The sequence below is a fragment of the Falco naumanni genome, chromosome W (genome assembly GCF_017639655.2).
Source record: "Falco naumanni isolate bFalNau1 chromosome W, bFalNau1.pat, whole genome shotgun sequence".
In the NCBI taxonomy this organism is placed as follows: domain Eukaryota; kingdom Metazoa; phylum Chordata; class Aves; order Falconiformes; family Falconidae; genus Falco; species Falco naumanni.
This window is the reverse complement of record NC_054079.1, coordinates 10,660,739-10,673,161: the sequence shown is the minus strand read 5'-3', so window position 1 is coordinate 10,673,161 and position 12,423 is coordinate 10,660,739. Positions and strand designations below refer to the sequence as shown.

Below are 12,423 nucleotides of genomic sequence, written 5' to 3'. Positions count from 1 at the left end.
AGATTTACATTAGTAGAACTACTACAGAGTGTATTTTATTGGCATAAAAACTGAAATATCCCCCACAGCGTTTGAGTGCAAAATGAGTAAGGAGCTCTATCCGCGTTTCCGACCTTGGGTGGCTAAGGTGGCCGGAGAAAAACAAAGTAAAAAAACCAGTCACCATACCCACATTCCTTGAGCAGACCTATACAATCACAATCGATGTCCATTGTCCCCATTTCACACTATTTCTCCATATCACTTACAGAACCGAATGAATGCATCTAACTTGAACACAAATTTTGCTGTCTCAAAGGAAAAAGCTCACAACTCAGTGTATGCTACCTTTGAAATAAAGCCAACAAATACTAAAGTTATAGAATAAAGCAGAAGAGAAACCAATTTGCATAATGTACAAGAATACTGGATCATCAATTAGAAGTATAAGAAAAAAGGTTCAGTTTGTACATGGACATCTCAGCCCTGCAGTCCTTGGTCTGCACGTGTCCAACTACCGCAGAAGCCAACAGCAATGCTGTTGGCCCAGGACTCATATTTTGGCTTTGTTACCGAAATCTTGGAATGAAGAACTTATCGACACCAATGTGATGTAGATAAGCAGACACTTCTTTATTGACGGCCGGGTGCGTGAGCGAGTCCCCTCGCGATCAACGCACGCCAGGTCCCAAAATCAGACACCATATATAGAACTTATTCATACATATTCATTAATTTTTCATACATAATCATAACATTTCCCATAAATCATTTACATACTCTCCTCCTATATCCGATTCTGCGCAGTAGAGCTTAGAAAGGTCTAGAAATGGGTCTGGGGTACGATTTGGGTAGGTGGTATATGAGTCGGTGGTCGCGATCTCCCCCTGCCGGAATTACCTTTTACTAAAGTTCACGGTTTCTTGGCAGGCACCTACAAGCTGTTCCAGTCGACTCTCCCCAGTTCCCATTAATCTCATATTCTGACATTTCAATACACCTCTGCATACAGAAGACTGGTTAAGTACAAAGGAACCTTTCAACCCTAAAGTTATTACCTAAGTTTTCACAATAGTTCCAGGCCCTTCTTCTAGCCTTGGTACAAGACGTACAAAAGATCTCATAACTACTTTTACTGTATAGCTGTAAGTTTCCTATAAAAATTTTTCTTATTCTTCTATATTTTAATTCTATTAAATGATTTTATAAAATCAATCAATCTAATATAATCAATCAATCTTAACTTATTAACAAATCGATAACAGCTTCCCTGCACCTTTAAATGACTTAACAGTCATACATTTAAACCTTTGTTTCTCAGAGTACAGACTGCTCAAGTCCACGTCTGCCTCTAGTTCCCATCCTCTGCTTGTGCTTTCCAGCTCACGTAAGGAGCAGCTCACTTGCTCCACAAACACCCAAGGGAGAAGAGAAACAAGAGGTAGCTGGAGCCCTGCTGGCAAATTCTTCCACCTTAACCTACAATTCTAGTTCCCACACCAGCGTGCTGACTCTGCCTTAAATCTTTATCCTGTTCTCCTAAGACAAGTCACTATTCTCACAGCTTGCAGCCGCTCCCAAAGCCCCTCACTGAACCCATTTCCCCCATTTAAAACAAATCCTCCAAAATAAACAGTGCTTTAAAAGCAAGTTTCAGCAAAATATTTATTGTCTATTTTCAGAGTCAGCATCAAATTCACATTGCCCAAGAACGTGCCCACTTCTGTGGCCAAAGCCGTACTCTCGAGCAACAGGGAGAGTTGCTAGCTAGAATCCCTTGGGAGCTCTCCCCGAATCTCACCGCATAGCTGGCTCCTTCCAAACTGCAGAGAACATTTTTAATTCCACAGCACTTCCTCAAAGTGACAGGAAAAATAAGGCACTAGCAGATTTCTTTTTTTCCTCTAAATGAAATAAACATCAAGCCATTGGGATCTGTCAAAAGGATCCAATTGTTAGCTTGAGCCCTAAATACTTGTAGAGCTAGTTAGTAACTATGTGGACTTTGCAGACTTTATCATTTGTGAGCTAAATCTTACAGCAATCAAATAAACATGCAGATTTTTCTCTCTCTGTTATATCCCAGGTTTTTTCCCCTCTCCTAAGAACATTATATTCACTATACTCTTCTAAAGTGAAAAATCTCAGCGTGTTCTACTGATACCTATTGTAGATGACCATACTTAGAAACAACATACAACAGGTATAATAAAACTAACCTAAGTTCCCGATGAAAAGAGTTACCTCAAAACTTGCTGCTCTGCAGTGACTTCATGATGCAGCCTGAGCACCTTGAGCTCCTACAACCTGAACCACAAGCCCAGCTTTAAATAAGACATTTCTAAGGAACTCCAGCCATCAGGTGACAGAGGAAACTAGTCTTTCATTCAGAGTTCATGAATATCCCACAGGTCAAACATCTAAAAAAGAATTTAAAAAAATTTAAAATAATAATTTAGTTTCCTGGCATTTTAACAACAGTAACAGATTAACCCCAATGCTTTAACTTAATGGTTACATGTCACCCATGATCTCCAACACATTTCCAAGACAAATGCTATTAAATAATACTAAGTTAAATTCCAGTCACCACCTTCAATCATTTTCAAACATGCTATTAAATAGTAGATGTGTTTCTTTTAGAAACAACTGCCTTTGCTTTTGATTAAGAGGCATTACTGCCATGCCTCTAACACTCTACGCTGGTTAAAGCTGTAGAGGTTCAAGTCTTTAGACAACATAACAGGTTGGTCAGTATTTGGAACAATTGCCACAGTATTTAAAAAAAAATATCTAATCCTGACTTATCCATTATTTTCCCTAAACTTGACTTTCATTACAGCCCCCGCTGCACAGAAAAGCTGCTCCAGGGGATCCCAAAGTCACTTCAGAAGGCAAGGCTAAACAGATTCTGCTTCCTCATATGCTGAAGTGGGATAGCCACAAGAAACACCACATAATAGGAAATGCCCCTTCACTCCAGAAAAAGTCAGTCCTAATCCCAGCAGTAAATTGCCAGCGAAATCGTATTTTATTTTTTTTTAAATACACTAAGTAAATGCATGGTTCATTAAAAAAAAGTTACATCTTCTCTTGAAAAGTAATCAATTAATTATTTGCTAAAAAAAAAAAATACAGACACAATTTATTACCAAGTTATGTAGTTTAATACACAGTATTATTACCTCTACCAACAACCACCCTCTCCTTCTAAATAAACTGGGAACACCCCCAAAGAGTCATAGCCTGGTCTACAAGTGTCATGCTCTATTAAACCCAACATCTGTTCAGTCCCAGAACTTGGCATCACGATCCAGAAGCAGATGCTTCACAGCAAACACAAGGGAGTTTGTTTTGCACATTAGGACTCATTCCAATCTCAAATAGACAGGGGCAGATAAATCCCAAGTTTACTGTCCCTTCTATAAGATTTTAATATTAATTATTAACAATGTTTACAAGAACATAATTTTCCCTCTTCAAGTTAAAATCAATTCAGCAATACATACATGCTGTGTCCGAGCTCATAACTAGAGGTACAGTATATGTACTGTTGAACTTGTCAAAAAACTTGTCATGCTCTCTAAGCCTTCTATTTAAATAATTTTAGACAAGTATATAGTTCCATTAAATATTAAATCTCCTACTGGTCTCACAACTTAATTGCCAGTGCTGACATTTTGCTAATCCACCCAGTATAGCCAGCTCCCCTTCCAAAACTATCCTTGCCATGACTGTCTGGCTGAATCTGCAGATGACCTGAATATTATAATTATATATAGTAGTTTGGGTTTTTTAAATGAGTACTGTACAGCGTAAGAATCTGAGACGGTCATGCAGATGATTTTCCCATGCCATCTGAGATCTGGTCTCTAGGTCAGGTCTTTAACACAACCATATGAAAATAAATAGAGCAGCAATATTATTATACATTTGAAAACCTAACAAAATTTCATTTCCATATATAACAGCACTTCGGTTACCTTTATAGTTTGCTGCTTTATGAACTAAAGCAAATGGACATTGTTTTCCTTTCAAGCAAAGCAGCCAATATCACTGTAAAGATGAGAACATGAGATGTAATGCTGCTTATTCAACTATTAGCAAAGCTGCTACACTGAGGTTTTTGGTTGATTCCTATTTGCATCCATGAACTGTAGGTTTCAGACCATTTTTCACCCATGAGACATTAAAATGTCCCACAAAGTCCTAACATAAAACTTCCCACACAGTTACGAGACTACTGCACTACATATATAATTCTTTACACGACAGAAGACATATTAACAGTAGGTATTATACAGCTCCAGTAGTTGAATTTTACTGTCCATACAATATATTTAAATTCTGTCTACTCATTCATATTATAATAACAGTCATACCTAAGGATCAAATGCTTTGTGGATTAAGTATCATACAGAACATACCTACACAACTTAACTGGTATCGCACCCATAGATAAAGAACAGTCTTAAAAAAAACCAACCACCCTAAGTTACATCTTGTAGATGTATATTCACATGCAGGACCAGAGTTAGTGGTCTAAACCACACCAGTTATTGGTCTAAAGCAGCTGCACAGCCCTCAAGTTTGCTCGTGGAAAATAGTTGTTTAATGTGTTTCATCCTGCTTTACTAGAGCAGGGAAAGCTACAGTGAACCAGAAGCCCTGCTTCTTTTACAATCTTTAAGATCCTCAACTTTCTGCTCCCAGCAAATCAGCTTGTGCAGCTCACTAGCCTGTTTCTGTCACTGTCTCAATGCTCTGTCCTAGCTTATTCCCAAATTCAAGATTTTATTCCTACTAAAATATTCCTGTTTTCCATGCAAGACACAAAATATCTCAAAACGTGTCTAGGCACACTGAAAGGGAGGCAGTCAAACCAAAGACAACAGATCAAGTAAGTCCCAGCTGATCTGAGCAAGTGCTTGCATGTACTGCTTTAATCCTCACCCTTTCTGTACCTCGGCTTGGCTAAGCCTGTACCACGTTTCATCACGTCCCAAAGACTGCAAAATATTCATGACATAAGAGATGTTATTTTTGTCCACCAGTAAACAACCACGCAGCAGGACATACAAGAAAATAAAAACATATGCCTAAAGAAACAATGTCACAGAATCGTACAGAACAATTTTCCAAGAGGGAAGTGAATTGGGTACCACACGTACCCAAGGGAACTAGAAAAGGACTAACAGACCTTAAACTGTAGAAATGAGCACCGATACTGTAAAACCAAAGAGATTTTATTTCAGCAGCGAAACTACAGTTTCTCTTACCTACATAATCTCCAGTTGCTTTCTGCCCACTTCCAAAAAAGAAGCCAACAAACAGTAAGTAGACCTTACAATTCAAATCAGTTAGCTCTCCAAAGCATGCACTTACATATCTGAAAAGCAAAGTGACAAAGCTCCCTTTGTAAAGATGGCTTTCCAGTTTTCCTGGCATATTGTTTACTCTATTGCACTACTCCAGGAATTGTTTTGATGCTGTTAGTGAGGCTAAAAAACCAAACGAAAACCCCAAACCAAGAAATGTGATTTGATCTTTCTTCAAAGATAAAAAGCAGTTATACAGATATTTCACTCATACCAAGAGATCGTTCATTAGACTTCACACACACTCCAAAATGAGGTACAAAAGCATCAGAACTGGTTTTACCAATTAAATTGGTGAAATTTTACTAAACAAACCTAATGATGCAGAAATATACGGCAATAAGAATTCATGCTTGTAAAAGGGATCCTTAAGAAAAAAAAAACATCTTTACAATCTTCATAATTTAGGAATTTTTGTCATTTTTCATCAGAGAAAAGCACCAAAATAACCTTTGTTTCTAAAGCATGTTAATCAGTCAAAATATTTCAGTTATAACTAAATGCCTGGCAACCATCAAATGCAATAAAACCACTATTAAGAATCCACCTTCTCTTCTACACCAGCCGCATATAACCAAGCGGCTAGGGAGATTTCAGAACGGAATAAATGCAGTCTTCATGACTACAAATTAAAAATGTTTCCTACTGTTTTTAAGTTAATGAATTATGCAGGAAAGACTGTTCTGCTCATTTCACTTTTCACTGTCCCCATTTGCAATTTTCCTCCCCTTTCCTACTGCATATATGGTGAGCACTCCTTCCTCGAATCCCCTTTACTCACACCTCTCTTCCACAATAAAAGTGCTCAGCCACATACAAGCACCAAAATTTAAAAAAAAAAAAAAACCAACCAGACAAAAACACACACCACAAGAAAAAAAATGTTTGTGCAAAGTAGGAGAAAGTCAAGGTGTTTTTGCAAAAAAATAAAACAGACAAGCTTTTAGAGAACCTTTGCAACCTGGGGGCAAACGCTACCCTTCATAGCTTTCTAGATATTGGTCAAATTCTCTATTTCTCCTCTACCCACTATTTTTCAGACTCTACCAATTTGATGGCTACTGTCTGGGGGCATGAAAGTATCTGCCATATCTACAACCCTTTAATACATTTCTGCACCAGCACAGCACACTAACCATTTACCAGGTACCACAGTATGTTTCCTTAAAGCTCAATACCTTAAGGACAGATGTACTTTGACAACAATAAGAAATACACAATTATGAAGTGGTCCACAAAATGCTCAAATACAAGAAAAATAAAGAAAACCCCATCTTAAGGTCTTTAGATAGCTCTCAACATCAATTTTCTGACTTGTCCACTGTTTACTTGGCTAGATGAACACACACAGCATCTTTTTGGGTCCTCCTAGTCGGTAACTTGTTCTAGTGCCTTCCTCTTCTACAGCAAGAGCCTGAACAAAGCAGCACTGCAGTGACATTAGTACAGTCCTCAGAGGTTCCACTGAAGCCTAGAGTCTTGCACATAGCAGAAGTGATTAATCTTGATAGATTTACTGCAGGCAAAGAAGGCCTCTCATAGGGAAGGCAAACAGCAGCTGAAAAAACTACTGATGATATACTATGTTTTCTGTTCCAGTTCCTTTTCCACATGCATTTTACGTGGGAGCCAATCATCAATAAAAGCCTAATTCTGAAGAGCACAATCTGCTTACTTCACATCCCACCTACAGGACACTTGTCCTGCTCACAGCTGAAAAAGGAGCTTTTCAAGACCTTCTTAGGTAGCGTATTTCAAGCAGAAGAAATCAAATGTGAGCAAGCCCAGACATTGTGGTCATTGACCAAACTGCTCAACAAGAGATGCTATAAATCACCTTTGTCTTTGCCAGTTCACCCAACGGCAATGCCATAGTTTGCTGATTTTTAATAAAGTGTTCTGAAAGGGAGGTGACAGAAAAATAAAAAACTAAATTCTGTAAGTAAGACCAAGATGTACAGCTTGTGTATTTTCTCAGTGCCATCACAGGAACCTAGCACACATTTTCTTTCATTCTTTATAATAACATATAATCACTAACCAACAAGTTACTGTTGCGGCAATAAAGTCTACTACAAATTTTGATCCCAAAGTAGATACCTGCTTGCTTATCTCAAAATATTTTATTTCAGATGAATGACTAGTCACCTTCACAGCCTTGTCCTGAACTGGAACTACTGACTCATGGCAGGGGAGGCAGGGCTTGCTCAAACTGTCCTTCTGTAAAGTTATAAGAGATCAAAAAAAAGCCTGATGTAAAAACACCATTCCTTCTAACTGTTCCAACCTTTTGCCCCAGAAGAAAAACATCTGATACACAGTTCTCAAAAATATGAAAATGTTACATTACAGCACTGGACACCAATAAGCAAATCTATGCTTGTAGTGAATGATAATCTTGTTTTGAAGACTCCCCATTTCACTCTCAGACATAAATAAAACTTGCCTAATGTCCAAAGCGATGTTTCAAAAAAAAAATTCAACTACCTTTTAAGCTTCAAAGAGATACTTAGATGCTCATTAAAAGGTCTGCGTTTTTTTTAATACTGGTATATTTCACTATATTTCAATAGTTATACAATTATTCTGGCATCTGTACTCTTCCCACAACTGGGTATTATGCATATTTTTACGACAGAGCCATTTGTCTCTACTTTAAATGTTTCCTACTGCTAGAAATCTATCTACAACATAAAAAATGCATGTTGTACAGAAGGCCAAATCTGGTTTGTATATATCCTTAGTTTTAAATTATACTGCAAATCATGATTTATATCACCTACCTCCAGGGTCTACTGCAAATGAAATTATACTTGCCAAAGTGTGCAATTCCTCCAAGGAGCAACAGGCTTTCCACTCTAGAGCAGGGGTCCTCAAACTACAGCCAGCGAGCCGGATACAGCCCCCCAGGGTCCTCAATCCAGCCCCCGGTATTTACAGACCCCCCCATCGAGGGTTTGGGGGGGAAACCAAGCAGCCACAGATGACTGTCTGCCACTTCATCCGCGCGCCGGCCCCCTGGTTAAAAAGTTTGAGGACCCCTGTGTCTAGAGAATACACTTTGAAGAAATACCGTTATCATCTTTAGGCATCTACTTTGACAACAGTTCATCAGCAACCAAACAGAATTTACTTTTAGTATCTTCTGTTAGTCATCAGCATGTTAAAAACACCCTGTGATCTTCCTACTCATCTGGTAAAAATCAGTGGAAGCAGCAGAACCATCTAAAGACTAGCATTAATTTGCTATAAATACTTTTATATCGAATTTATCACAAAATACTAAGCGCTAGAAGCTGTGCTAGTAAAACATCAGCATAGGACTGGAAGAGGAGGAGCTGATGGTTGCTTCAGCCAGGTGAGAGTGCTGAGTAGGGTCCATCGCTCCCTGGGCTGTCCACGGGCTTCTGATGATGCAGCTGCAGCCGAAGAAACAGCCCAAGGGGAGGACAGGAGGCAGCCTTCTTGAGCTCCCGGCCATCTTAAGAGCACCAACACTTTTAAAGTCACCCCAACTAGAGCAACTTCAACAGTTTTTACTTGAGAATTGACAATATGGGGGATTGCCCAACCCAGTGGCCTGCATTAGGAAACTGGACCCAACCACCCGGGAGCTTTGTTCCACTGCTCTGCACTCAGAAAGTACTCAATGCAGGAAATATGAGCAATCTGCTTACTTCTACAAATACCTCAAACGATTACAACTGCAGCCCAGCATGCGATAATGATACACACAAGGAAAGAAATGAGATTACAGCTTGATGAACCAGCTATACTCAGCACAAAATATTAAAAAAATAATAAATAGTCTTTGGCACAAAAGCACACAAGACAACACCTGATGTCAATTAAGATAAAAATACTCTTTTTAAGTAAAGCATTTTCCACTCTCCATAAACACCACCCTTCAGAAGTATGAAAACAAACCAGCAAGAGTAACCCGGAGGCAGCATGAGCCTGAGCATACCCGTTACACTGCAGCAACCACCCAGCACCATAAAAAACCCTCTGGTTCACCAAAGCAGAAGGGAAAATAAGCCATTTTACAGTCGAGTACAGAACAAGGAAGAGAGGTACGACCCTCTCTCGTTCGGGTTCTGACCGCCTGTGAAGGGGCGGCGGGCACCGCTCAGGGCCCTGGAGGGACCCCAAAGCCTTAACAGCGGGTAGCGGGGCGGGACGGGGGGGGGAGGGGGAGGGGGGACGGACGCGCAGCCCCCAGCCCGGGCGGGGACATAGCGGGGCCAAGGCCCCAGCAGAGCAGCTACCCGAGCCGGCGCTGAGGGGAGCCGGGGCAGAGCCACTGAGGTACGCCCGTTCACTCACCCACCGACCGATCCCCACAGGTACCGCTGCGGCCCCCGCTTACCTCGCCAGCGGCACCGCGCCACAATGCCGTTCGGCAGGAAGCGACCAGTACGGGCGTCTCAACCCGCCAAACCGGGAGAGCTCCCGCCACGGGGCCGCCCAGCCCGTTCCCCTCAGCGGGCCCGCGCCCCTCCACCGGCTACCCACTCCCAGCCGCGCGCCGCGGGGACACTGCCGACGACCCCCATCCACTTGCCACGTCGCCAACGCGCCGCAGGGCGTAGGCGTGCAGCGCCGGCAGGGGCTGAGGGCGGGCTCCGCCGCGGGGCACGCCGGGAAGTGCAGTCCGCCATGAGGCGACCCAGCCGCCGCCGCCGCTCCGCCGAGTAGCGGCCTCCTGCCGGTAAGAGGCCTCTCTCGAGAAGGTGGGGAGGCTGGGGATACGGGCTGGCTACCACAGCCCCTGTAGCCCGCCGTTCCAGTCAGTAAGGCGTGAGGTAACTGGAGAAAGTTGGACCAAGTGACTGAGGGAGGAAGGATTTAACGCCACGGTCCTGCTTAGTGCATTGCTTGTGCCTCTGGTAACCTCCATCTCTGAGGTGGAAAATACATGCGTTGCTACATCTAGCTACATATCAATACATGTATTCATAGCATTTCAAAGAATTCATGTTTCAAATACAACAATGAAAGAGAGCTACAGCACTATGATCTCAAAAGGTTTCCAAAGCAAGAGAATCACTGTGGCAAACATGGTCTTCTAGACCATTTCAATTAAACTACTGCAGTTGTGTTCACTGAAAGGCAGAAATAATGGCAGTCTGTGAAACCCAAAATATGATTTGGTTCAGTAAGTGTGAAATGTGTTCATTTGATTTGTGCCAATATAGAACAATGCTAGGACCGCATGATGAAATGTAATCTTCTACCTTACATACCCTTGTATAACCACATGCTTAAGAAAAACAGAGTGATCAATGTATATAGTTCCTGTATCTTGCAAAGAACATCTGGCTACATAGCTAGTTCCTGTATCTTACAAAGGACATCTGGTTACACACCCTGATATGCTGGCTAAAACTGGCTTGGCTGCTAACCGCACAGTGTTAAGTAAGAGAAGTTTACAGGGCGCATGCGTAAAATCTAGGGTCATCCTAAGGGTGAGCCGAGGAAGACTGCTGACTTCATCCACCGACCACCAGATAGGAGTTAAGAAGACCCTCGGAGATAGAAAGAGCATGCACCATGAAGTACACACCTACTCCAAGGATCCATTTACATAAACCAACCCTTTCTTAGAAATAGCTATGAATATGTATTAGTTTAGGAAATATAAACCAAAAATAAATCTTGTACGGTGCGCATCTTGGTGGAGCGGAGACTCCCGGCACACCCAGCGCTGTTTGCTTGCCTCTATTTGCTTAATAAAATGCAAACTTTGATTCTAATCCTATTTTGGGACTAAGTCATTTATCACAGTAAGCATGTTCTATCAATCAAGAAAACTGCACAAGAAAGATAATCCCTTCTTTCATGTCTCAAGCAGTTTAATGAAACAGAATTAGTTCTCATTGATGGCAATTTAGTTAATCTAAATCTAATTTAAATTTCTTTTCATTTCCTTTACCTGCAGCCTCTGAAAAGACTGTTCTTTCAGCAGTAATGTTCTGCATTGTACAGAAACGAAGAAGGAATGACTCTGAGAACTGAACCTCAGCAGCATGCCCAATAGCACCCAGAGGCCTGGGGCGTGACTGCTACATTTGGGTAATAACAGCATATTGTAATCCTGTTGTTAGATCAGCTTTGTGGATAGAATTTAATTGTGCTCTACAAACACATCTAAATAAAGATCATTTTGCACAAAATTCATTATCAGTTTAGACATCCTTAGAGGCTGATCATGTTCTATTTAACTTGCCAGAATTTCCTTTGCTTGCAGAATCGGGTCCATCAAAATGATCGGCATCATAAAACTTTCGCAGCTTTTATTTAAGAATATTTTGCATGTAGTTGCTGGTTTTTAAAGATGTATTTCAATTAAGTTTAAGTCCTTGGCATCCAGCTACCTCTGCAAGCCATCACACGTCACATTTAGACCTTCCCATAAAGAAAAAATATTTTACATTAGTAGATTTCAATGATAATTTTTCAAATATTTCACATATTGATTTCTTCATTCTTCCTCAATAGTATTTAAACAAAACCAGACAGTGTTAATGCTGAAGATCTCAGGACTAGATCTGCAGAAGTACTTTGGCCCCTGAGGATGCCTACTCTGCAATTTTCTATAAGTCTTCAGTGTACACGAAGCTGCTACTCAATCTAGTAAATTCTGGTATATGTCTATCTGTCATCATTAGGTGCCTAAGTCCTTTTGCAAAGCTTGCTTTTAGTGAGTAACAAACATGGAAATTTTCTTAGTTAAAATTAATTTACTTTATATAACTTGTTTTCTTACATGGGGATTTCCTTAATTTCTGTCTACTTATTTTTCTTGAACAAGGCCTTGTGCACTTCTTTCCATCCCAGCAGATGATCTCCCTGCCCAGGCTCAGGCAGTTCTTTTGCTTTCACCTGATTTTTTGCTATTCACAACACAACAGGATTATTGACCTAAGCTTGGAAAAGAATACAAACAGAAGAGCTGCAACACAAATCTCCTGCCAGGACTTCCCATGAAGTGCCTCATTCAGGGAAGTCTTGTGATGTAGATTACTCACCTTACTGTATAACTGCAGCTCATACAAGTACTGAA

General features: G+C 40.8%; 1 protein-coding gene across 1 annotated transcript in view; it reads right to left on the bottom strand.

Moving 5' to 3' along the window:
- Positions 1–11,634, bottom strand: part of LOC121080689 — a 34,942-nt gene extending 23,308 nt beyond the window's left edge. Inside the window, exons 1-2 of the mRNA XM_040578831.1 lie at positions 11,587–11,634; positions 9,727–10,166 (exon numbers count right to left, since the gene is read on the bottom strand). Of these exons, the coding sequence (XP_040434765.1) occupies positions 9,727–10,166; positions 11,587–11,634 (488 nt within the window). The remainder of the gene's footprint in view (positions 1–9,726; positions 10,167–11,586) is intronic.
- Positions 11,635–12,423: the final 789 nt, after the last annotated feature.